At 45.0% G+C, this 22,701-nt stretch overlaps 1 protein-coding gene across 1 annotated transcript in view; it reads left to right on the forward strand.

The window, feature by feature from the left end:
- The window catches only part of CAPN13 (calpain 13), a 45,633-nt gene that overhangs the window by 10,135 nt on the left and 12,797 nt on the right, over positions 1-22,701 (forward strand). Inside the window, exons 2-12 of the mRNA XM_075445979.1 lie at positions 1,646-1,715; positions 2,589-2,707; positions 7,591-7,724; positions 9,532-9,706; positions 10,610-10,681; positions 12,442-12,527; positions 13,928-14,002; positions 14,848-15,011; positions 16,490-16,635; positions 19,731-19,888; positions 21,485-21,521. Of these exons, the coding sequence (XP_075302094.1) occupies positions 1,646-1,715; positions 2,589-2,707; positions 7,591-7,724; positions 9,532-9,706; positions 10,610-10,681; positions 12,442-12,527; positions 13,928-14,002; positions 14,848-15,011; positions 16,490-16,635; positions 19,731-19,888; positions 21,485-21,521 (1,236 nt within the window). The remainder of the gene's footprint in view (positions 1-1,645; positions 1,716-2,588; positions 2,708-7,590; positions 7,725-9,531; positions 9,707-10,609; positions 10,682-12,441; positions 12,528-13,927; positions 14,003-14,847; positions 15,012-16,489; positions 16,636-19,730; positions 19,889-21,484; positions 21,522-22,701) is intronic.

Raw genomic sequence — 22,701 nt, forward strand, 5'->3', positions numbered from 1 at the left:
CAGCCTTCCCAATTGTTTCAGGCTCGTGTTTCTGTACGGTGGTTACCCCCATGGCAGCCATGAACTATAGCATATCCATCAGAGCCCAGCCACCCTGCCTGGGGCAACAAAGACTTCAACAGCCTCAGAAATGCTGGGGGAACAAAAATGCCTATTGCTTTATGCTGTTGGCTTTCTGGGATGATTATTGGCAAGTCAGACACATGTAAAGACATAGGCCAAGTTCAGAGCCTTGTCATGCAAGTTACTCTCTACTTGTTGTGGGAGGTTTTGAATTCACCCAGGTGAGGGAGGCAAACTGCTGTCAGGGAAATAAAGGCAGGGAGAAAGTAAAGCTGGGACAGATGTAGAGGGGAAGGGAGAAGGGCTTAGTGCTGCTGCTTCCCTGTACAATGACCAACCATTGCGCTGGTGACCACCACTTCTTAGGTCTGCTTCTGTGCTATGGGCAAATCTCTTACTGCAAATCCCTGAAATCCTAGGATAGGTGTGAATGATTGTGTGAGAGCATCTGTCAAGGAAGACGCCAGGGCAGGCTGCTTTCCCCAGTGTCTGCAGTGCTGCGGGACCATGATCTGTCTGCCAGCCTGGAGCAGCGACTTTGCATTGCATCTTCTCCTGACAAGGAAACTTCTTGGAGGGGTTTGATCACCGCGAAGCCATTTCAGAAAACTGACAGCATTTGCTAATACTGAGCTCATGCAACTGTATAAGTCACGAGTCACGTTGTGTGCTGGTCTCATTTTTGTGCAGCATGTCGAATCAATTGGGGAGAAGAAATGCTGAGGCCAGCTTAAGGAAGAGCTGCTGTATTGTTTTTCTCACTCAGGTGTTTTTTCTCCTGTTTATCTCTTTATTAGTTGTGTGGTGACTTTTCCTGATTGCTCTGTCAAAACAGAGCCTTACCCAGCCAGGGTGTGCCAAGGGTTACTCACAGGTGATGTTTGGGCCATTCCCACCTGAGCACTCTGATATGTCAGACCAATAACAGACACAGGTCAGAGAAGGGTTCACTTTTCTGTGTGCAAAGCCAAGCTCTGAAGTGTTTTCCCCCTTCACTGCCCAAGCAAGTCTCTCAAGGAATGCAAGGAAAATTCTGCCTGAACTAAAAATGTCAGCCAGGCCTACGGGATTTTGTAGCCATAGATTAAGCTCTTTTTCTATAGCTTCCTCACCAGACTGACGAAAAGCAGCCCAGGCTTATCTGTATTAGTCCTGCATGGAAACACAAAAGACTCAGAGGTTAAAACATTCCCAGACTCTGCGCTGAACCGAAGTACAGACCCTGTCCCACTTTGCTTGGAAACCTCTGTGTCTCTGCCCTACTGCCCCCAGGAAACCGCATGATTTCACAGCCAGGCTCAGAGCCCTCTCTGGAAGGTGTTGGTAGCATTAAAGAAACCCAAATGAAAACTCAGCAAGCACCCAGCCACAAGTCTCCATCCCTAGGAGCTGAGCAGACTAAAACGGGGATGCCCGAGTATCTCCTCTGGTTTTGTTTGTGGCAGGCAACAAAATATCAGGGCTCAAGAGAAATAGTTTCATCTCTGGAAAAGGTAGGCAAGCAAGGGTCTTCAAGGGGCAAGAATACACCGCTGGCAAAGGCTGGGTACTAACACTGCTCTTTGCATTTTCTTTACTACAGGAACTTCAGAGAAACCCTTATTTGATCATGGATGGAGTTAGCAGATTTGATATCATGCAAGGAGAAATAGGTAAGGTCATATTCCTGTTTTGGAAAAGATTGGCACAAAACAATAACCTGTGGTTGCTTTGTTATGTTCGGAGTGCTTGGTGGGAAGATGTGGACCATGGTGGCTGCAGTAAACAATTAGGGCAGGTCAGTCCAGACTCATGCAAGTTCACACACAACTTATTGTAGATATTTAACAGGATTCCCAAATGCAGCAGGTCTAATCCCTGTTACTTATATATAGCACCTGCCCTCTATTTATATAAGAACAAGCATGGAAGGGGAGGTCCAACTGAGATCAGGCAGATGTTTCAAGTACAAGGGTCAAACACAATTCTGGGGTAAGTAGGCACGGCTGCAACAAATGTAACACTGGATTTTATTTTCATCCTGTCTCCAGCTGATGGCTCTCAGTATTGTGTTTTCTATTGTTATTTCTGTCCATCTTCTCTGATACTTACCCAGACATGTGTCTGCACCCTGTATCAGTTCCATCTTTTTCTCCTGGCCCATAACCATGTTTGTGTTTAGGAGCAGCTCTGCTCCCATATAGGAAGAAATCTCTTCTCATTTTTCACCCCACTGAAAGGTTTGAAGATTACCTAAACAGTGTTTTAGACTGCAAGTCTCAGCATGACCGCAAAAGATAGGCGGAGCATAAAAGTAGGAAAGGATGGCTGAGTGGCATCAGTGTTCCCAGGGGGCATTGCTGGTGAGTACTTGGGTAGTGTTTCAGCATTTTGGGAGAGAGAAGGGAGACCGCAGAATGTTGGGTTTTTTTAACTAGCTGCTTCTTGGATGTCTTAGATGTTGAACTCTGCTTTCCTAAAGAGTTAGTTATGGTCCGCAACAGTGAGTAACTGACTGAATGCACTGGATTCTTCCCTCCTTTGAGGTGACTGCTGGATGCTGGCTGCCGTGGGCTCCCTGACACTGCAGAAGCATTTTTTGGAAAACGTTTTACCAAAGGACCAAGGATTCCAGGACGATTATGCTGGGATTTTTCATTTCCGGGTATGTATTCTCTGCTGTATTTGTACTGCTCAACTTGGCTTGGATTATGTAGGGGTTGTTTTGGTTTCGCCTGGATAAATGCCAGGTGTCCACCAAAACTGCTCTATCACTCCCCTTCCTCAGTTGGACAGAGGAGAGGAAATAGGATGAGAGGCTCGAGGGTCAAGATAAGGACAGGGAGAGATTACTCACCATTTACTGTCATGGACAAAACAGACTGAACTTGGGGAGAAAAGGGAGTTTAATTCATCACCAATCAAATCAGAGTAGGATAGTGAGAAATAAAACCAGATCTTAAAACACATTCCCCCGACCCTGCCTTCTTCCCGGGCTCAACTTCACTCCCGTTCTCTACTCCCCTCCCCAGGCGGTGCAGGGGGACAGGGAATGGGGGTTATGGTCAGCTCATCACACGTTGTCTTTGCCACTCCTTCCTACTCAGGGGGAGGGCTCCTCACACTCTTCCGCTACTCCAGCATGAGGTCCCTCTCATGGGAGACAGTTCTCCACAAACTTCTTCAACGTGAGTCCTTCCCATGGGCCGTAGCTCTTCTTGAGCTGCCCCAGCGTGGGTCCTTCCCACGGGGTGCAGTCCTTCAGGAACAGGCTGCCCCCCAGCATGGGTCCCCCATGGGGTCACAAGCCCTGCCAGCAAACCTGCTCCGGTGTGGGCTCCTCTCTGCACAGGTCCACAGGTCCTGGCAGGAGTGTGCTCTAGCGCAGGCTCCCGACGGGGTCACAGCTTCCTTCTTGCATCCACCTGCTCCAGCATGGGGTCCCTTCCACAGGCTACAGGTGGATATCTGCTCCACTGTGGACCTACATGGACTGCAGGGAGACAACATGTCTCACCATGGTCTTTCATCACGAGTTGCAAGGGAAGCCTCTCTGCTCCAGCATCTCAGGCACCTCCTCCCCCTCCTTCTTCACTGATCTTTGTGTCGGCAGGGTTGTTTCTCTCACTTCGTCTCACTCCTCTCTCTAACTGCCATCACACTGCAGTTTTTTTTCTTCCCCTTCTTAAATATGTTATCTACTTGGCCTTGGGCAGCAGTGGGTCCATCTTGGAGCCATCTAGCACTGGTTTTATCAGACATGGGGGAAGCTTCTCACAGAAGCCACCCCTGTAGCCCCTCCGCTACCAAAACCTTGCCACGCGAATGTGCAACAGGGGTCCAAACCGCAGTTCCAGATCTCAACATCCTTAAATGCTTTGATTCCTCAGTGCTGACTCAAAGTTTAGAATTTTGCAGAAAATCCCAAATTCTCTAATGGTTCCTGGTGCTCCAGGTGGTGCAATCACACTTCAGGGAATTTGAAGCCCTTTACTGAAAGGTATGAATCCAGGGGTACAAATACCAGCTGTTCAGGTGGATTTGTGTACATATGTGTTTTAGATGACATTGTGGTGTCTGCTTTGATTTGGAGAGTTTGTTATGGCTGTCAGCACACCTGTGTTGTTTATCTATTTGGACTAATTTTCTGTTTCCCCATATACTGCACCTTGCCCTTATAGCTGGTGGAAATGGCTTGAAATTACAAATCCTTGGAGACAGATCAGAGGAACAGGCTTTTGGTATTGTGAAAATAGATTTACTTCAGAGAGAGGAGCAAGGCTTTTTAGTAAGTCTTACTTTCTACCAACTCTTGAAATTCTCTGAATCGCCCAGGAGGCTCCAGGAGGGTGACTGGGATAGTACTGGCGGGCCTTGACTGTATCTGTATCAACCACATATCTTGTGGGATTAGAGACACTTGCAGTACCCTTAAGCTCCAGAAGCTAAACTGGATGTAGAGAGAATAGGTATATACTCAGCCATTCATCACCCCCCTTTTTTCACAGATCCGTTTTGTTATATGCAGTTCAATACCAAGTGCAGAGCTCTGGCAGTGAGACTTCTTTGACCTCCTGGAGCCCTTGTGAAGCAGCACCAGGAGAATCACCTCATGAGCAGTCTAAATTTTGCTCTGTTTCTTTGCTCTTCGGAGTACCAGAGTTTCTGTCTTGGCCCATTTCCAGCATGCAGAGGTGCACTATATGAGACAAACCAGCTGAAGGGACATGAGTCTGCTTAAAATACATTAAAAGGGTTTGAGCTAGATTGTCTTTCATGAGAGCTTTGAAAAGATTAGTTATGAGCAATCCTTAAATCTTAAGCAGTATAAATACCTTACAGTATTTGAAAATGTTTTCCCTGTCATCTCATCTGCAAATCAATGCAACTGTTTCTGGCTTTGCTTGAGCAATAAACCCCTGAGAAAGCTCCTCTGAATGGAAATGCTTCTCGGCATTGCCTTTCAATTATTCCATCAAAGATATTTTACTGCCATCCGCAGGCTAAGCCACCAGTCCCCAGTTCAGTGAAGAATCGCAAACAAGGCACATCATATGCCAGTATAAAAATTTTAGCATATGACTTGTACCTTTTTGGATCTGGATTGTGTTACCTCTCAGGAATACAAAGGGCTATTCCAACCTTCCTGCACAACTCTGGCTGTTAGGCTGCAAGAGTTAAGGGTGTTAAGCACTTCATCAACTGTAGTTAAAATGGGCAATGTTTTCATATAGGGAATAATTACAATTACCCTATTTCACCAGGATTTAAGTTAGTCCTGTGTTTGTACAGGAATCACTTTCTCTGCCACAAACTCTGATTCCTGTGAGGCAGGGTGTGCTATGCATTGTGCCAGCGAGCAGCAGCAGCAGGTCAGCCTGGGAAAAAGCTAGAAATATCCTACAGGGACTACAGGCAGTTATGGCATAGTGCATCATCTCAAAACAGGGAGGATCTGACCTGAGCGTTAATGTCCCTACTCTCAGGAAGAAGCTGGTGAAATTTTTAAAGGCCAGAGGTAGGTGGTCAAGACCTCGGTTTCAGGACATTTCCAAATGTTGCCTTTTTAACACCATGCAAAAGAGAGGCATTGAAATGCATGGGGTTTTCACCTTGCTTGTTTCCAGAACTGAATTTCTCTAAGTTCCTAGCCAAGGGAGGGGTAAAAAGGAGGCAAAACAACCACACAGTATTCCCTCTCCGACCAACAGCACCCTAGGCGTGTTTTTGTTATCTTGCAACAGTCCATTTCTTTTTCCTCCTCTTCTAAGCCCAGGAATATAAAGTCGTGGTTTAAAAGGCTCACCACAAATGTGGAAGTGAAGAACTTCCCTCTTTTCAGTCTGCCTAGATAGGGATTCTTTGTTTCATTTACTGTCATGTTCCCGGCTGAAGTACTTTAAACACTGAGGGTGTAAAAAAATTTCGTGAAGCCAGACTTTCAAGCCGAAAAGTTTTGCCAAAAAGCATTGGCCCTCTCTGAAGGCGTGTGGAGGAGAATGGCTTCTCCTGTAGCTCTCTTGCACTCCCACAGCATCCCAGGACTTTCCATGAGATCTCTGATACCCATTGTGTCTTTTCCTGTCCTTGTGAGCTCAGATGAGACCACGATCTTAAAGTCTGTGGCAATCAGGACAAAGCAGCTCTCTTTATCCAGGTGAAGGAAAATACAGTGCTGTGTTCAGAAGGCCTCCAATCTTGAGCTCCCTGCCAAAGATGGCCAAGGAACTTGGCTTTTGGAAATACATTGCTCGGTGGATATGAACTGCATTATTCCCCACAGCCAGTTCCATGTTATTCTCCTTGTTTACCTGTTGTGTTTACACATGAAGCACCATGGGAAAGTGTAGCTGGATGTCACAGCTTTTCTCCATATAGACCTGCTGCCAGGTGTTGACTGGTGACAGGAGGTCATGTCAAGTGACCAAAAGGACAACTCCTTTCAGACTGTCCTTTTGCCCGTCTCTCTTTTGGGCAGAGGACAGCCAGTGGCAGACTTTTCCTCAAATCCCATCCTGCCAAAATCAAATGAAGCCTCAAACCACTCCTGGAGCTCAGGTTCGAAGAGTCCAACCTTGCCACCTCCTGCTGCCGCTAATGTAGGAAGTGAGAGGCTGAAGTGAGGCAGAATGCGAGTAGGATCAAACATGCTTTCAGCTTAGCAGCCTGTGAGATGCTTTACTGCTGGGCAGATCTGGTCTTGTGCTTTTCTAATAGAACATCTCATTTTGGGGTTTTTCATTGACCAAAACTGTTGAAATAAAATCATGCTAGACTAAATCTATTGCTGGCTTGCTTCCACAGGAGTCCTTAACATTACTGCAAATAAGAACTTGGCCTCTTATGATTGCGAATCACGCTAAGCTACATTAATCTGCTAATGACTCTGGAAATGGCTTCTTTAGTTCATCCCCACAGATCTCTTTCCCTGTCTTCTCCCTTGAAAGATTTCATCAGCTGGATCAGCTGGAGAAACACCTGCTCTGTCCACATGCTGGAGAGACTGCCTGCGTCCTCTCATCTATCAAGGAGATGGATAACACCTCAGAACAGTCTTTAGTCGCTACACTGTCCCTGTCCATGACAACACATCAGAGTCTTAATTGAAACACAGAGGACAGAAAATTTAGACAGAGGCTCTCTGGCCAAGAGCTGTGCTGCAGGGGAAAATCCAAGTGCAGCTGAGTGAGGCTCACTGAACCATCTGCGTGATTGTTCTTTATCATCTTGAATGCTTGCTATCGCCCAATAATAGTAGCATATTTCCCATGTTGAATCTTTCCTCCCACTGATTGCAGGACTATTTATATTCCCAAATGACTTCCCCTGACACTGGGAAATCCAGCCACTTGGTAGCCTTTTTAACAATGTGGACCATTAGCCTGAAGCAGTTCAGGAGAGAACTTGCGCATATCCATGCTTAGATGAATTCCTGTGCTATTTCAGGAGGCTGTTGCTTGGCATGAATATTAGCTTTTAAAAGAGGCTCATGCTTTTCTCTCTCTTCTTGTTTTTATTCTTTTTTTTTTTTTTTCTTCTGCTTTCCAGTTCTGGCAATATGGAGACTGGGTGGATGTAGTGATAGATGACCGGCTGCCATTCCTAAATGGAAGATACCTGTCTGTACACCCTCGAACATCAAATGAATTCTGGCCATCCTTGCTGGAAAAAGCATATGCCAAGTAAACATACCTGATCTATTCTTCCACCCAGTGCTGAATGCTTTCTATGAGTGGTTTCACCCTCTGCTTTAGCAAAGCACGCAGGGAGGAGTACAGGCTAACAGCTGTGTATGTTGTGCTGTGCTGGTGTAAGGAACTGCGGCTGAATGCAGACACAGGGCTGACATAACCTGGAGATGTTTGTTTCAGGCTGAGGTCCTAAATACACCCAGTCTAACTCTGGGACATTAATGCCTGAGAAGTAAAATGAACCAGGCAATGGCTGGTGACACAAAAGGGGCTGGGCATCTCCTCCTTGCTTTAAGCAAACTGCTTTGCTTCTGTTATCCTTTGCACATTTTCCTCTGTTTAAAACTGCAGACTCTGAGCAGGGATTACCTCTGTTTACAGTCACCAGTCAGAGATCATACAGACATTGGGAGCAGGCAGGGAGCGGAAGCTGCTGAAGAACATGCCCAGGCACAACACATGCACTCCTGTGAGTCTCTGGTCAGCTCTCACTTCACACAGAGAGCTCTGACCCTTGGCTGAGGTTCCCAGAGTACTTCAGGGTTAATAATGATTAACAAGGAGATAATAATTAAAAAAAAATCCTGTGAGGAGTGCAGGGATCAGGGTGTAGTCCCTTAGCATCTGTAACATCACCCATTGTTAAATGTGCTAAAGAGAAATTTCTGTGCTGTGGGTATTATGAAGGGCTGGAACTTGATACACACACCCTGCATCAAGCTGGTATAACATTTGCAAAGCAGTAAAGAGGAGCTGAAGAAAAGAGCTGATTATTCTGGCAGATTTGGTCAGGAATAAGCACGTGGTAAAGCAGCATCTGAGTGACTCGGGAATAGGATGCATTTTGCCCTGAGATATCTCAGAAAAGTTGACTCAGGATTCAGTATCAATTTGCTGCATAAGATTTTAATTACAAAGCAAACCAAACCTTTATTAAATTAAAATTGCAAGCGATGCTGTTTATGAGATTCCCATTTAAGAAGTTCTTCCCCAGTGCCCATGACAAATTCTTTTCATCAGTGTAGGACAAGGACAACCCTTCAAAATACAATTAGCTGCAGACTTCATTTGATTACATTCATTAAATACAGTGTGTATGGTGGGGTTTAACAGCATGCTCTACCTGCTCTAAGTACAACATGTTCCAGCTTATTTGCTGTCTCAATAAAAAGCACATGATAAAAACAACAAGGAGTGTGTTGGCAATATTAAATTATTATCCTATTATTGCACTCTAGCAGAGCGAATTGGGAACAGTGCTGAAAACTGGTTTCTGTCTTGTCTTGGGAGCATGGGCAGATACCTTCACCTCTCCTCACTATTTCTTACTTGTAAAAAGGCCATTTTTGTGACATCATGGCAAAATATGGTGTAGAAACTAACAGTTCAGCTCTATTTGATCTGAAACATCCATTTAAACAAGTCACCCTTGGCTCCCTTTCTGTTCAGAAGAACGAAGCTGGATGCTTCAAGATGAGATGCAGCTCATCTCCCTAAATCGTCTGCATTGGCATGAGATGAACCTTATTATTTTCCACTGTCTGTAAATGACTCTAGACAGCTGCCTCAAACGTGAGTGAATACATAAAATAAAAGTCCCCCTTTGCCTCATTTGTTCCACAGGGCATGTGTTATGCCTGGCCATGTATTTCAATCACATTACATTTCATTACCTGTGTCCAGTGTTTACACACCCCAGGCTCACCGCCTCAATGTGCATGTCCATTTTGGAAACCATCACTGCATATTCTTTATTAAAACACAGTGTAAGGACTAACTAACTCTTTTTTTCCACCAGGTTACGGGGCTCCTACCAGAACTTGCATGGAGGCTACCTTTCTGATGCTTTAGTAGACCTCACAGGTGGAGTCCAAGTGCAGTTTTCACTGAAGGATCCTCCTCCTTATCTGGAGGAGATACTGAAAGCAGCTGACACATCTCAGTGTCTGATGGGGTGTAGCACCTCAGGCCAAGTGAGTCATAGGGCCAGGAGCATGCCTTTCTGGGTTTACCATGTTTGTGTAAGGGTTGCTCTTCTGAGTGAAAAAGGAAGTCCAAAATCACTCTGTGTAATAGTTACAGCTTATGTATGCCTGGAGAGATCTCGACAACAGAAAGTATATAAGGTTATGCAGTAGGTAATGTAAAGGCTTTTGGGTAGATGTAGATGGATTGGTCTATCAAAGAGGGGTCTGTGGCTTCTCTTCTGGCTAATTCCAGTGCGATGGAGTGGCATTCTCTTGCAGCAGGGCTGATTTGGGCCTCATAGCTTTGTGATCGATTTTGGTAAGGTCAAAATGCACCTCTCTTCTATGAGAGAATGTTATTATCACATTATGATTTGCAGGCTACTAATATTAATGATGGGAAGTTGCATAACGCTTTGTGATCCTCAGCAAGTATCTTGCTAAAAAGCTGCTAAGGCTTCGCTTACAGCATGTAAGGGAAGACTAGAAAGTGTACGGCATTGCTCCTGTAGTGCCTGGCTCATAAGGACACAAAGCTCAGCTGCTGCAAACAAGACAAGAACTGGCTCCTCAGCTCAGGTGGCTGATGCTGGACTGTGGGTGGCAGGGAAATTTGGAGGCTCTAATCCTCGCAGTGACCCAGTCTAAGTCATGCTGCTGTTGCAGCAGCTCTGGATCATTGAAGAACTTGCAAATATGTGAAGACCTGTAGTTTTGTTAAATTTGCTGGACTTTTTATGGCTGCAGTGCGAACAGCAGTCACATTCCTTTGGAGCCACTATATCTGAAAGACTGTTGTAGTCAAAATGAAGTCTTTTTCTACTATACCAAATGGTAGTTCTGTGAGTTGATGGCCATACCTTTGCAGTGTAGCAGAAAGCTAAAAGCTGTGCTTTCTTCCTTCTGCAGCTGAGGAGGAACATAGAGCTGAGGAATGGGATTGTACAGGGTCATGCCTACACTGTCACAGGAGCTGTGAAGGTAAGATCAAGGACTTGTTCCTGCCTGGTGATCTTGTACTGGTGATCCACTACAGGGCAGTCACACTGCGGCTCCATTCAGAGCAACTTGAATTAGCTTCATGGTGAGAAGGGACTGTTGAAAGCACGTAGTTCGAATTCCAGGAGATGGAGGGATTCTGGCACAATGGGAGGAGAGACAATATCTGAAACTTGTAACTTTTTCTAATGGAAAAATACAACTTAAATTAACTTTTGTTTTGGAATACTTCAACAATAAATATAGCATTTCTGGGGATTTTGATTCCATGCTGACTCTTTAAAAATTAATCTTTTTCAAACGGGAGTAGAAGTACTGGCTGAAATTCTGGGATTTGTCATATGATGCAAACCTACATTTATAGAGCTCAATCACAAGCTGCCAAAAATTACTGTGTGAAAAGTAAATACCTCACTTGTTCAAGAACATAGTTTATCTTTTAAAGCTGTTCTACTTATGCAGGACTTCTCCTGGCTAGATATTAATATTGCTGATCTGAAAGCAGGACCAACGTATCACAGATCAAAAGAAATAAAGGATTTTTTACAACCAGAAGTCAGAACATGGCTTACCTCACTAAGCTGCAGTGCATACAGGGAGTGTTAACAGTGAGTAAGGCCAAGAAGAAAACCAAACAATGGCTATGCTATCAAGCAAGGTAGCCACAACACATTTTAATCTAGGAACTTACAGTACTTTGGAAAGGGGACATTGTTTTGCCTAAGCTATTTTCTCTCTTCTTCCCCTCTAATGGTCTCCTGTATGAGCCTGGCTTTGGTTTATAGCTCCTTATGCCATGGCATATCTGGTGCCATCATCATAGTCAGTGTGCTGCTTGTTGGAGGACGCTTGCTTGTAGCTAAGAGCCTCTGAAATGGAAGGACAGGGGTTGCCAGGCTCCAGAGAAGGTCCCATCTGGCTCTCCCCAAGACAGAGGTGGAAGGATCCTGAATTCTGTTGGAGAGGCAGCAGGCTGTTTCAGCTTCCTGCTGCTCATGATGTGTGCAGAGAGGAGAAATGGTCTCTGCCCCATCTTACAGCAGTGCCAAGGCATCCAGGGGGGTTGTCCTGTGGGGAAATGATTTGAGGCTGGCCAGGAGCTGGGCCTTTGCCTGGGGAGAGACTGCCACAGCATTTGTTTCCAACACTGCTTGTGTGCATAAGCAAAACCAGAAACAAAAAAGGTTTGCTTTTCCTTTCCACTTCTACCATTTCAGCTTCACTGCTGAAAGTGAGTTGCTTCTGGCTTAAAGCAGTGACAGCAAAAGGAGAAAAGCACCAAAACTCCAGCTGTTGGAAACCACAGTACTGTAGATATAGAGACACAGATTCTGTTTATCATTGTCTCTCCATGCTGACTGTCGACATTCACTCTACACAGTCTGGTGGCCTGGTTCCTCAAAGTCTCTGCCTGTGCTGACTCACAGCATCAGATGTGTAGTGTTAGACACTGGACTTTCCCAAGGCAGTTGAAGTCACTCAGTGTGGCAGGAATACTGCTGCTTCCCTCTGTTTCGGCTGTTCACTGTCCTTGGGAAAGCAAAATAGGTGCAGTTTTCTCCCACACATCATCCTTTACAATGTAGCAAAAGGCACTGATTTTTAGCTGCAGTCAAATAAGATCAGAAGTTAAACTATGCCTTGAAGGTATAGAAGCAGATCCATTTTATTACTCATTTCTTCACTGAATATCACAATGGTGAAAAGCTGTGACTGAGTTTATTTTTCTTTCCTCTTTACAGATATGCTACAAGAATGGCTGGAAACATATCATCAGGATCTGGAATCCATGGGGTCACGGAGAGTGGAAGGGGCCCTGGAGTGATGAGTATGGTCTTAAAGCTGTGATCTCACAAAGAGAATCACTCTTTTATAGGCTTATTGTAAAGGATCTCTGCCTTTCACCCATTATAATGAAACAGATGTTTCTAAATCAGTTCATTATAAGCATTAATTCCATCTACAAAGCAACTGGCCACAGAAATCCAGTCCAGGGAAAACTAACTCAGCGTTGGTTTTATATGTGCTCCTCACTAGGCCTAGCTCAGGTATCTCTTTTTCTCTCCGTGTATGTTTTTCCCAGTGGATAATTCCAGATAAGTCATAGATGAAAGAGTGGTGATCACCTGGAGTAAACTCTGGCCATGCCCCTAGGCACTGACCAGCTGCTTCTATTGAATTCTCCTGCAGCAATCGTGCATCCACCTTCCTGTTCCTTCTTCCCCTCCTATGAGTCTGAATCTGGGAAGTGTATGGCTAGCAGAGTCCGTAAGAGTAGGGCAGTGGTTTTGTGCAGTATTGAACACAGAGAGACAAAAAGGGTCCTTGGTTACCGCAAAGGCGAAGTGCCACTGGGTGGCTTGAACTGATCTTTTGGATCCTGCATACAGCTTCGGAGATGCAAGGACCCCTTTGCTGCTGTATGTGTAAGCTAACACCTCTTTCCTGAGGAAGGGAATGATACAGAGGAAGACTGCCACAGGGTTTTGTAAATAAATAGATGTTAGTTTTCCTGATGGAGTTGCATTAGTGTTTTTCTGACTAGTGAGGTGTTCAAATGTCACTCTTACGTGATTTAATAGCATCCCGCCTCTCCCTGTTGCTAGGGACACTCATAACTTCCCTGCCGAGAAAAGTCAGGCTAACATGTTGCGTCTGGATGGGTTGGTGGGTGGTGCAGACATGTTTAAGGCTGGGATAGTAGCTGTCTGCTCAGATAGCATCCTCCCATTGTTTGGAAGGGTGAACTATAATCCTAACTGTAATTGAAATGTCAGTAGAGTACGTTCACAGGTAAGCTGCATACATCAATAAATTATTGATGCATGCTCTGTTTATTTATCTTGCACTCTACAGAAAGTACAATTATGACTTAATTATAAACATGCTGCTTGGAAACAACACACTTGACTGGCTAATGTGCCCTCTACGTGTAAATGTAATATCAGTACTTCAGAGTACTATGCCTTGATGCCTCACTAACCTCTCCAGCATGGGGACAGGTGACCAGGGCTTGGAAGGGAGGATTCCCCATCCGAGGGTGGGCAATTCAGACAGACACAGAAAAGGTGCAGAGCTCTGTTTGCTGGCCTTGGCTATGAAGGTATCAAGCACAGTCCTGTTCCCAACATGCCGTTTGCTCACCCCTCCCGATCCCTCATGACTTGACGGGCTAGTTAGAGGAAAATTGTGCCTCACATCTGCTTGTTGATTTGTTTCTTTTTGCAGCTCTCCTCAGTGGGACCATGTCGAGCCTAAATGCAGAGAAGCCCTACTCAGAAATAAAGACGATGGAGAATTCTGGTATTTCCCTATCGATTCTTCTGTCTACCAGGTTTTCTCTTTGTGTTCATTATGAAAAGAAAGTCATCTAGGCAGTTCTCTGATCTTAGTGATGGCTCAAGGCACCCAGTGTTAGCTGAGTGCAAATAGCAAATTGAAGGTAATCTTGACCCCATGGATATCAGAGGAAACAAGACCTGGAGAAATGGAGCTGACCAAGATTAAGTAGCAAGCTGGTGAAAAAAATGAAGAGTGAGAGAAGGAAAAATGCAGCTGCCTGAAACCTAGTCATTTTGTCACAATGCCTTTCCCCATAAAGCGCCTAGCTTGAACCTTGGGCTGGCTGGTGCTTGGGGGGGAGCAGTTCATAGAGCTTGTGCACTTGACTGCTCTGCAGGTGCTTGTGGCTTTTCACTGCCTCTCATTACTCTCAGATTAGTTTAGCCATGTGTGAGCCATCCTTTAGAAAAGCTATTATTATTAAGTAAGTGTGCGCCTGCCCCATGAGGCCCTGGGGAAGGCAGGGGAGCAGCAGGCTGGTCTGAGATAGGTGCTGCAGGCTTGACCAAAGCATGAGTGTGGGGCAGGACACTGTGGAGGGACAAAGCAAGGTGCAGTGGCAGAGATGTGCTGGAGATAGTGCTCCACCTAGGTACTGCTGAACATGCCCTGTAATGTCCTTGGGGCTTTAGATGCAGTTAGGGCAGCCGAAATGAATTGAGAGCTGACCTGTTCTGCAAGGTATCAGCCAGCTCAACTGCAGCCTGCAGTGGTCTCTGTAATCTCCTTTTAAATATACAGGAGGTGAACGTGAATACTTGAACAGTGTCTCAAACTGAAAGGTGAGATTTTCTCCTTCTCTGCAGGATGTCCTGTGAAAACTTCCAGGAGCAGTTTTCCTGGCTGTATATATGTAATAGCACTCCAACATTTCTGGACTTTGGAGATCAGCACAGCACAACATGGTCAGTGGACACGCACATCAACCTATGGAGTCCGGTCCTTGCCAATAGGAGCAACTATTCCCAAGGTCATAAACTCTTACTGCAGTCACCCAGTCCTCTCCTCTCCACTGATGCTTATAGTGAAACATTCACTCTGAGCACAGAATTGCTGAAATATTGATTGCCAGTTGTTAATGCTTGCCCTTTCCTGTTACACTACCTATCAATTAAAGAGGCAGAAACAAAGCAGCAGCACTGGCTGCTGAGTTAAAACAGGGGACTTGTGATTTAGAAACCCTAAACTCTTTAAATCAAAATGTGCTTGTCTATCTTCTTTCAGCCAGTTGCAGTAGGTGTTACTGGGGACCTCATCAGAAAGTCTGGTCTGGCAAATATGTGGCTGATTTTACATAGCAAGAAAAACTCTGAAATTAAACAGATACAAAATGAAAGGGTTGTGCTACAAAGCTTTGTTTATGAAGGTAGAAAGGCCTTTGAGCAGATAAGATCATTGGTTTTACAGTCTGTGCAAGGACTCTTCTGGCTTTGAGAGCTCTGATTATTAGTAGGATTTTAAAAAATTTTTATCTCATCTGATCTTATCTGACTTTAGCTTACCTTATCTTACTTTTCTACAACTGCATCATTGTTTGGGCTCTGTGTTTTTAATCTAAGATGGTAGCATGTGGTCAATGGAGGAGCTGCTTTTTTCTGCAACACAGATCCCTGACTTAACAGCAAACAGGTTTTGGTTTACAGGTTTCAGCCATCTCCTCAAAATCTTGATCGCCATGTCTCAAGGGTTGATAATAAAGCAATACCTGTGCCACTGCACACCACAGGTACTGGGACTGAGTGAGGAGGTGCAGGGGCTGAACTGAGATCTTGTGGGCAGAGCTATTTTCCTTGGAGCTGTGCCAGTCTTGGGCTAAACTGCAGCTTTTGAGGCCACCCAGCACAGCTACATGGCTCAAAGTCCAGACTGATTTAAGCAGATCCTGCCATCTCAGTCCTTTTTCCCCAGTTTGGGCATTTTAGTGCTTTCTTATCAGGAATGCTTCCTGTTAATGAAAACCTTGGCCAAGAAGAAGCCTTTTTCCTCTGGTGCTCAACACTCTGTCTTGTCCATCACAAACACTAACAGAAAGGAAGGGGAGGATAACTTTGGACCATTTTGTCTTTTTCTGTTACGTGTTTATGATCTCCAAGCCACAGTTCTTTTCAGCTCCACCACTAGGTCAGGCAGCTGGTTGACAATCACTGCTTTTCTGCCTCGGGGAAAGTGTGGCATGAAAGAGAAACAGGGGTAAAGGGGGTTGAAAAATCTGCATGACTTTTATGACTTTGCCAGAGATTTCTAGAATGATTAATGGTCAATTAGTTTAACTCCAGATGCCTCAGCTCCTACTGGTAATGTGGAGACCACAGTGCTCTCTTGTATTGTAAGCATCTTGGAGCAGTAACTGCCTATTCCTCTGGGTCTGTATAAGCAAGATCTTACACAACAGCCTATTATTGGGACACGTTTGTGGCTGCTATTAATCTATTAACAATTTCTCAGCAGGTGCAATTTCAACAAATCCTCAGTATTTCTTCAATGTGCCAGATTATGACCCCAAAACCTATAATGTAGTCATATCACTCATGCGAAAGCATGCTGATGATACACAGGATGCAAAAAGCCTGAAGATTGGCTTTTTGATCACCAAGGTAAGCACAATCAGGTATCATGTTAGGCACTGTTGTTTTCTGTGTGGCCTATTATACCTGTACATGGAAATGCATGACTGAATTGTCTTTTGGGCTGTAAAAGGAGACCAATCAGTATTTGGAGTGAATGTCTCCATGCCTTCTGTCTTAGAACATCAAAGGAAAAGTAGGGTTAGGCAGGCTTAGTTTCCTTTATTCACGTTTTAAGTGAGAAAAAGTTGAACTTTTAGTTCTGTAGCATCCCAAAATAGCCATGGGAAACCTGGGGGGTCCTTAGGTTACAAGAGATGCCAGGGTAATATCCTCTGTGCCCAGCAGTACTGGTGACATGTCTTGCTGGCCCAGAACAAGGCATGACAGCCAGCACTAACTGCAAGACTTGAACAGTACTCCAGGTTTAGTAGGGAACAGAGTGGCCTCTTGTTCCTCAAAATGGGCCTGTCTTACTCATCTCCCCTTGTCTATCACTGAAATGCCATGTAAAACCCATCTGCAAAATATATGGCAGGCTTTGCTTAAGACCAGTGCAGAGGCAATTCACTCGGATACCCGAGACCTCCACTACAATTCACTATTTCCTTTGGGTTTTTTTTTTTTCAATGACTGTCCAGGGAGATGCCATTTCGAGGGCAGTTATTATCAGAGCATTACCAGGCTTACTGAAAGTGCAATTTCTAGTGCAGGTGGATGCTAGCCTTTTCCAAAGTGTTTTTGTTGTAGGCTGAGAGGAGTAGGAGGGGGTTGTTCTTTACCTGAAGAGCAAAAGGAAGCAGAGATTGGTATGACCCTAACTTCACATTCTCCTGATCACTGATGAGGTTTGCTCTAGTCCCAGACTTTGAATAATTGATGCCATAAGTCTAACAGCTCTTCATAAAGGAAGAGCATGGCTTTGTAGCTCATAAATAACAGTATCTGATGAGAAATAAAAGACGTGATAAAAAGAGCATCCCTCCAGCAAGTGGAACTCACTATGCCCACGCAAGGAGATCTTCTACCTGGTGCAGACAGCAGCCCTGCAGGTCTCCATGGGGCCAGCTGTGCCACTCAGAAGGAGCTGCTCCTTCTGGTAAATGGGGAACTCACTGTGTCCAGCAATATCACCAACTGTCCCTCAACAGTCACCAGACATGGAGGTCCCTGCGTGCTCTTGCATGATGCGTGACCCCCTCGATTAGCTACCCATTTTGACAGAAAGGAATCCTCACTGGGAGGTGATGACGTAGGTCTTGGGTTCCCTGAAAAGAGGTTATTTCATCAGAAAGTAGACTAGAGGACAGATTTGCTCTATTCTTGCTTTATACTTAAAATTTATTCCTTCCTCTCCAGTTGGTGCTCAGGTGTCTTCATTTAGTTGTTCTCTCTCTTCGTGTATTCCCAATGAATTCAATGACACATGGCCTCTGAGCGCTGTCAATCCATGGCTCACCTCAGGCTCAGTTTGGGCTTCTGAACCCAGATGATCTCCTACACAGGAGCTGAAGGGCAAGGCCAGAACAGACCATTACTAGAGGCACCAGGATTACTGTGGAGCACCTAGTCTATGAGGGAAAGGGGACAGTTAAGCTGCTCTGTCACACCACAGCTTTTAGTAATGTAGTGACATTGATACACATCCACACAGCAGATTATACAGAAAATGTTCCCCCATGTGCACAGCCTAAGTGTTTTAACATGGGAGCTGGTCTACCAGCTCATCACAACCAGCCCAGCATCCTGCCCTGGTAGCAGCAAAAGGCAAGTCCAGGAGCTAAAACCAGGATAAGTGTACAGCACTAGTCTCTTGGTTTATTTCCCGGTGTCTAACCTCAGTGCCTGAGGGCAGTCAGAGGTGGCATCTTTGCATAAAAGTTTACAAGGGGTTTTCTTTGTGCAAGGAGAGTACAGTTGCTAAGATTCATGTGGCTTCACTCTTCCTCCCTCAACCACTTTCACTGCCATTATTCATTAGCAGCATCATTCATTGTTCAGTACCTTTTGAGATGCATCAAATTGTTGCTGTGAAGTAAAAAAAAGTTATTATCCCTTGGCAGGATGGGAGGGGAGTGCAGTGCAGGCAAGGATGCAAACTGGAATGGACATATCGATAGCTCTAGGAAGCGTTTGATTAAATATAGACGTGGAACACTAATACATGGCTCTGAGGGAAGTTTAATGTTGTGTGATAGAGCTGAGCATTGTATAGAGGCTGATTCTTGTCTCACACCGGTTTTGACTCCATTGAGATATTAATCTGCTTCTGCTTTTTACCAGCAGGAATGTGGAATGAGACTTGAAAGTAAGAAAAGGATTACACCATTTATTTCTTTGCAGCACTTCCCATTTCTATCTGCTCAAGATCTGACCCATAATAGCTGGCAGTCTACGTACCTCCCAGCCGTCTGTAACAGTAGTCATCTTCCACCCCCCTCCCCTCCCCCCCCCAAAATGGCAGTTTTATGTTATTTTCTCCCAAAGGCATGGCTCATAAATAACTCTGCCATGCTGTATAACCATTCTAAATGGAATTTATACATGCTGATGTATTTTGGGGAATATGTTTAGTAAGGGTTTTTTATTATGCTATCTTTACCTGTCATCATAGTAATAGCTGTTGCATTATATTTGTTTCATCTCAGCAAAAGTACTGGAATAACAGAAGAAAAATCAGAATATTCTGTTTTCTTGTGACACTTGCTGAAAGGTTTGGGTTGTGATTCTTGAAGTATTGTCATCTGGGTGAGATGCTTAGTGAGCTCTCTGACCGCTCTGGGTCATGCTCGATCTCAGAGAAGTTTTAGTAAGAATATTCATCCTTGATTCCTTCATGAACTCCCGTCCGCTTAATGTTGATTGAAGTTCTCTTCAAATCCACTTACATTCATTTTGCTTTCTGTTTATTTCAGTTCTTCCACCCTTCTGCCTTTTTGATGTGTCCTTGAACAAAGTCTGTCACCTGGGTAGGCTTTTCACACCACTAGGAAGGTTAAGGCATGTTAGATGCAGTGTATTTTTAGAGAGCTGTGGGAATGTAAGGCTGCTGGTGGTGCACTTGCAGATTTACTTTGGTTCTTGACATGGAGGGCAGATAACCAGCTATATTTTTCTTTCAGGAGAACTCCAAAGTTCTAAACCAAAATTTTTCCATGACTCGAGATGTGACCAATTACTTCATCTTGAGCCCAGGAACCTACACTGTCACTCCTACTACAACAGAGAATCAAGAATTTGAATTTCTCTTACGAATTTTCCTGAAAAATCAAGACGACAATGAGTAAGATGATCAGTACTCCTTATAGGCCCCAGAGTTAGTGTGCCAGTATTTAACAATTTAATGTCAAGATAACTAATGTGGCAATTTGCTTTTAATGTACTCTGGAAGCATGTTGGGAAGACACAGCTGAGTGTTAAGCACCATGTTGAGGGGGATCAGACATACTATCGCACGCATAGGGGTGGCCACTGCAGAACAGGGCAACTGTTCATCTGCAGCCACCAAGGGTCTCAGCTTTGGTACAAAGAACCACACAAGCAAGAAATAATTGTGAGATATGCCTGCCCCCACCTCCCCCCCCGGCTTGTGGGGAAATCTCTCTTTACTGAAAGGAGGACTGAGAGCTTGCTTGGTTTTTTTAACAGCTGTTATGTAGCTTCTTACGTTATGCCAGCTGGACACCAGACAGATCAGGTCCCATGCTGCTCAGCGTGGGACCTAGAGAAGCAAAGAGCAGTGAAAGGCTTTGATCCTTTCACCCAGTCGTCTCGGAGACAGGATGGTAGGGCGTCCTGTGGGTATGAGAGACGCCTTGAAGATAAGATTAGTGGAAAAATGATATCTTGGTTCATGCAAAGGCAGCTATTATCACATCTTCATGTAAATATCTGGGTGTGCTTTACATAAAGAGCAAGGCCCAGCATTCAGCCTTACCAAATGACCTTCAAGCATCAGACATGTGGTGGCTTTCCTTCAGCAAACTTTATAGTGGAAGGCGATTGGAGTTCTTACCTCATAGGCCCATATCTTAATAATGAGATTGCTTTCTAGGCTTTGGCCCCTAGCAAAAATAGCCCAGCACCAACTAAGGCAACTCCTTAGCTATTGAAAACAAACGTGAGAAGTCTATGTTCTGGGCTGGACTGCCTTCAGCATGATGAGTCATGCACAAGACGGCTCAGCCTTGGGAGGTGGCACTTTCCAGGAGAGCCTCTGCCCTTCACAGACTTTCCTGAGCTAGGCCAAGCGTGGGGATAGCCTTCCTGTGGGTCTCTGCAGCACTTGCCTATATAATAGCACAGATGCTATATAAATAGCATCTGGCTGCCTAATTTCTCTACTAAAAGCAAAACTCCAATATTGAATGTTGCTACTAAGTGAGTGTCAGGAGTAGTGACCCCAGTTAAATTTCAGGAAGTCTGTAGACATTTAAAAGACATTGCCTTTTAATAGCCCAGATGCTATTTGTGTTCCTACTATTAAACTAGGCAAAGAGAAAGCAGGTGAAAGTTTTATGTGGCTCAAGGCAGGGCAGCCCTATCTTCTATGGGGTGAGGTTAGTCCTGACATGCTCAGAGTGAGACAAGTTACTCTTTCTCTGCTGCTGGTGCCAGCAGGGCTGGCTCAGGAAAGACAGTGGCCCCAGAGCAGCCAGAGACTCAGACCTACCCACGTCTGCTTGCACAGAGAGACCCAGGACTGGTACAAGAGTCTTGACTGAACTGGGACAGTCTGGGAGGTGTGGGTATTGATCATCCTGTGGGGCCGCGGGGTGGGTGAGTGCTCCTGTCGGTGCCTTCCTCCTGCTACATCTGCAAATCAGTGCTCTGAAAAGGCCCGTTCTCTCCCAGTTTGACTCTTGTAACTCTTTTCTAGGAACTCAAACTCTCTGCCCAGCCCAGTGCTGCCGATGGTAAGAGTTTGTGAAAACTGATGTAGATACTGGTGGTGGTGAATGGTTCTCAAGGAGCTGACCATTCAGTAGCCACCTCTGCTGACTCCTGTGCTTCCTTCTCTACATGCCAGACATCACTCTGCTCTTCTCTCCTTTCACCACTCAGTACCTGTCCCAGAGTTTGACTCTGGCACCCTGCGACCTTGCTGGAAGAGCAGGTGACCAGCCTGGAATACCTCTCTGGAGAGACAGGGGTGACAACAAAGCCCTTCCTCTTCACATATGTCTCTTTCAGAGCCTGATTTTTGAAGGAAACAAATCTTGTACAGTCCCTCTGTCTGCCTGTCCATATGTCCTGTTCACTTTGCCACCTTTAATGCTTTGACTAACCAAATACAGCAGGGGGGGAGAGCATTTAAAAGATACTAATTTCTTGCAGTGTCTGTAAAATGAGTAGATATCTAAGGAGGAGAGAGGGGGAAACTTTGATGAAAAAGTCACAGCTTGAGTTTGACCTCTTTTAAAAAGACCTCACAACCTGAGAGCAGGGTCATACATTCCTTCCCCATGGGAATGGCGTCATTTAACTGCTTGCACCAAAGCACAGGAGTCCACAGAGGTGAGGCCCAAAGCAGATTTCCTCTGATTTTCATCAGACTATTTTCACAGACATAAGGAAAATTACACTTCAAAAGTGGTTTCACCTCTAGTTCAACCCACATTTCAGCCTGTCTAGCCCAACTATAATCTCTTGCTGGACTTCCTTGCTGTGAACTGTGCAAATTGCCAGGGCTGGTCCAGTCCGTGCTGCTGCCTCACCGGTTGCTTGCAAAACCCTGCCACTGAGAGGCTGTTATTTATAGCAGTGCAAACTCAGTGCAGGTCTTTGAAGCCAAAGGTGTAACGCTGCCTCAAGAGAAGAGAAAACAGAGTCCTCTCCTTGTGATTCATTTTCCAGCCTGCAATTAAGCCCTATCAGAGGGGTAGTGTAAATGGTGGCTTATTATCTCTTTCCACTGACAAGCTGTCAGTTTACTCCACTGTTGTCATTAGCTAATGTTTTGACTTTGACGAATTATGGTACCCACAGTTTCTGCTCCTGTTCAGGTATTTGGGCTTCACTGGTATGAATTATCTTGCACAGAGCTGAAGATGTTGGTGATTAGGCTTAGATCTTTCGGGGAAACTTTATAATGTT

The sequence above is a fragment of the Opisthocomus hoazin genome, chromosome 2 (assembly GCF_030867145.1).
Source record: "Opisthocomus hoazin isolate bOpiHoa1 chromosome 2, bOpiHoa1.hap1, whole genome shotgun sequence".
Classification (NCBI taxonomy): domain Eukaryota; kingdom Metazoa; phylum Chordata; class Aves; order Opisthocomiformes; family Opisthocomidae; genus Opisthocomus; species Opisthocomus hoazin.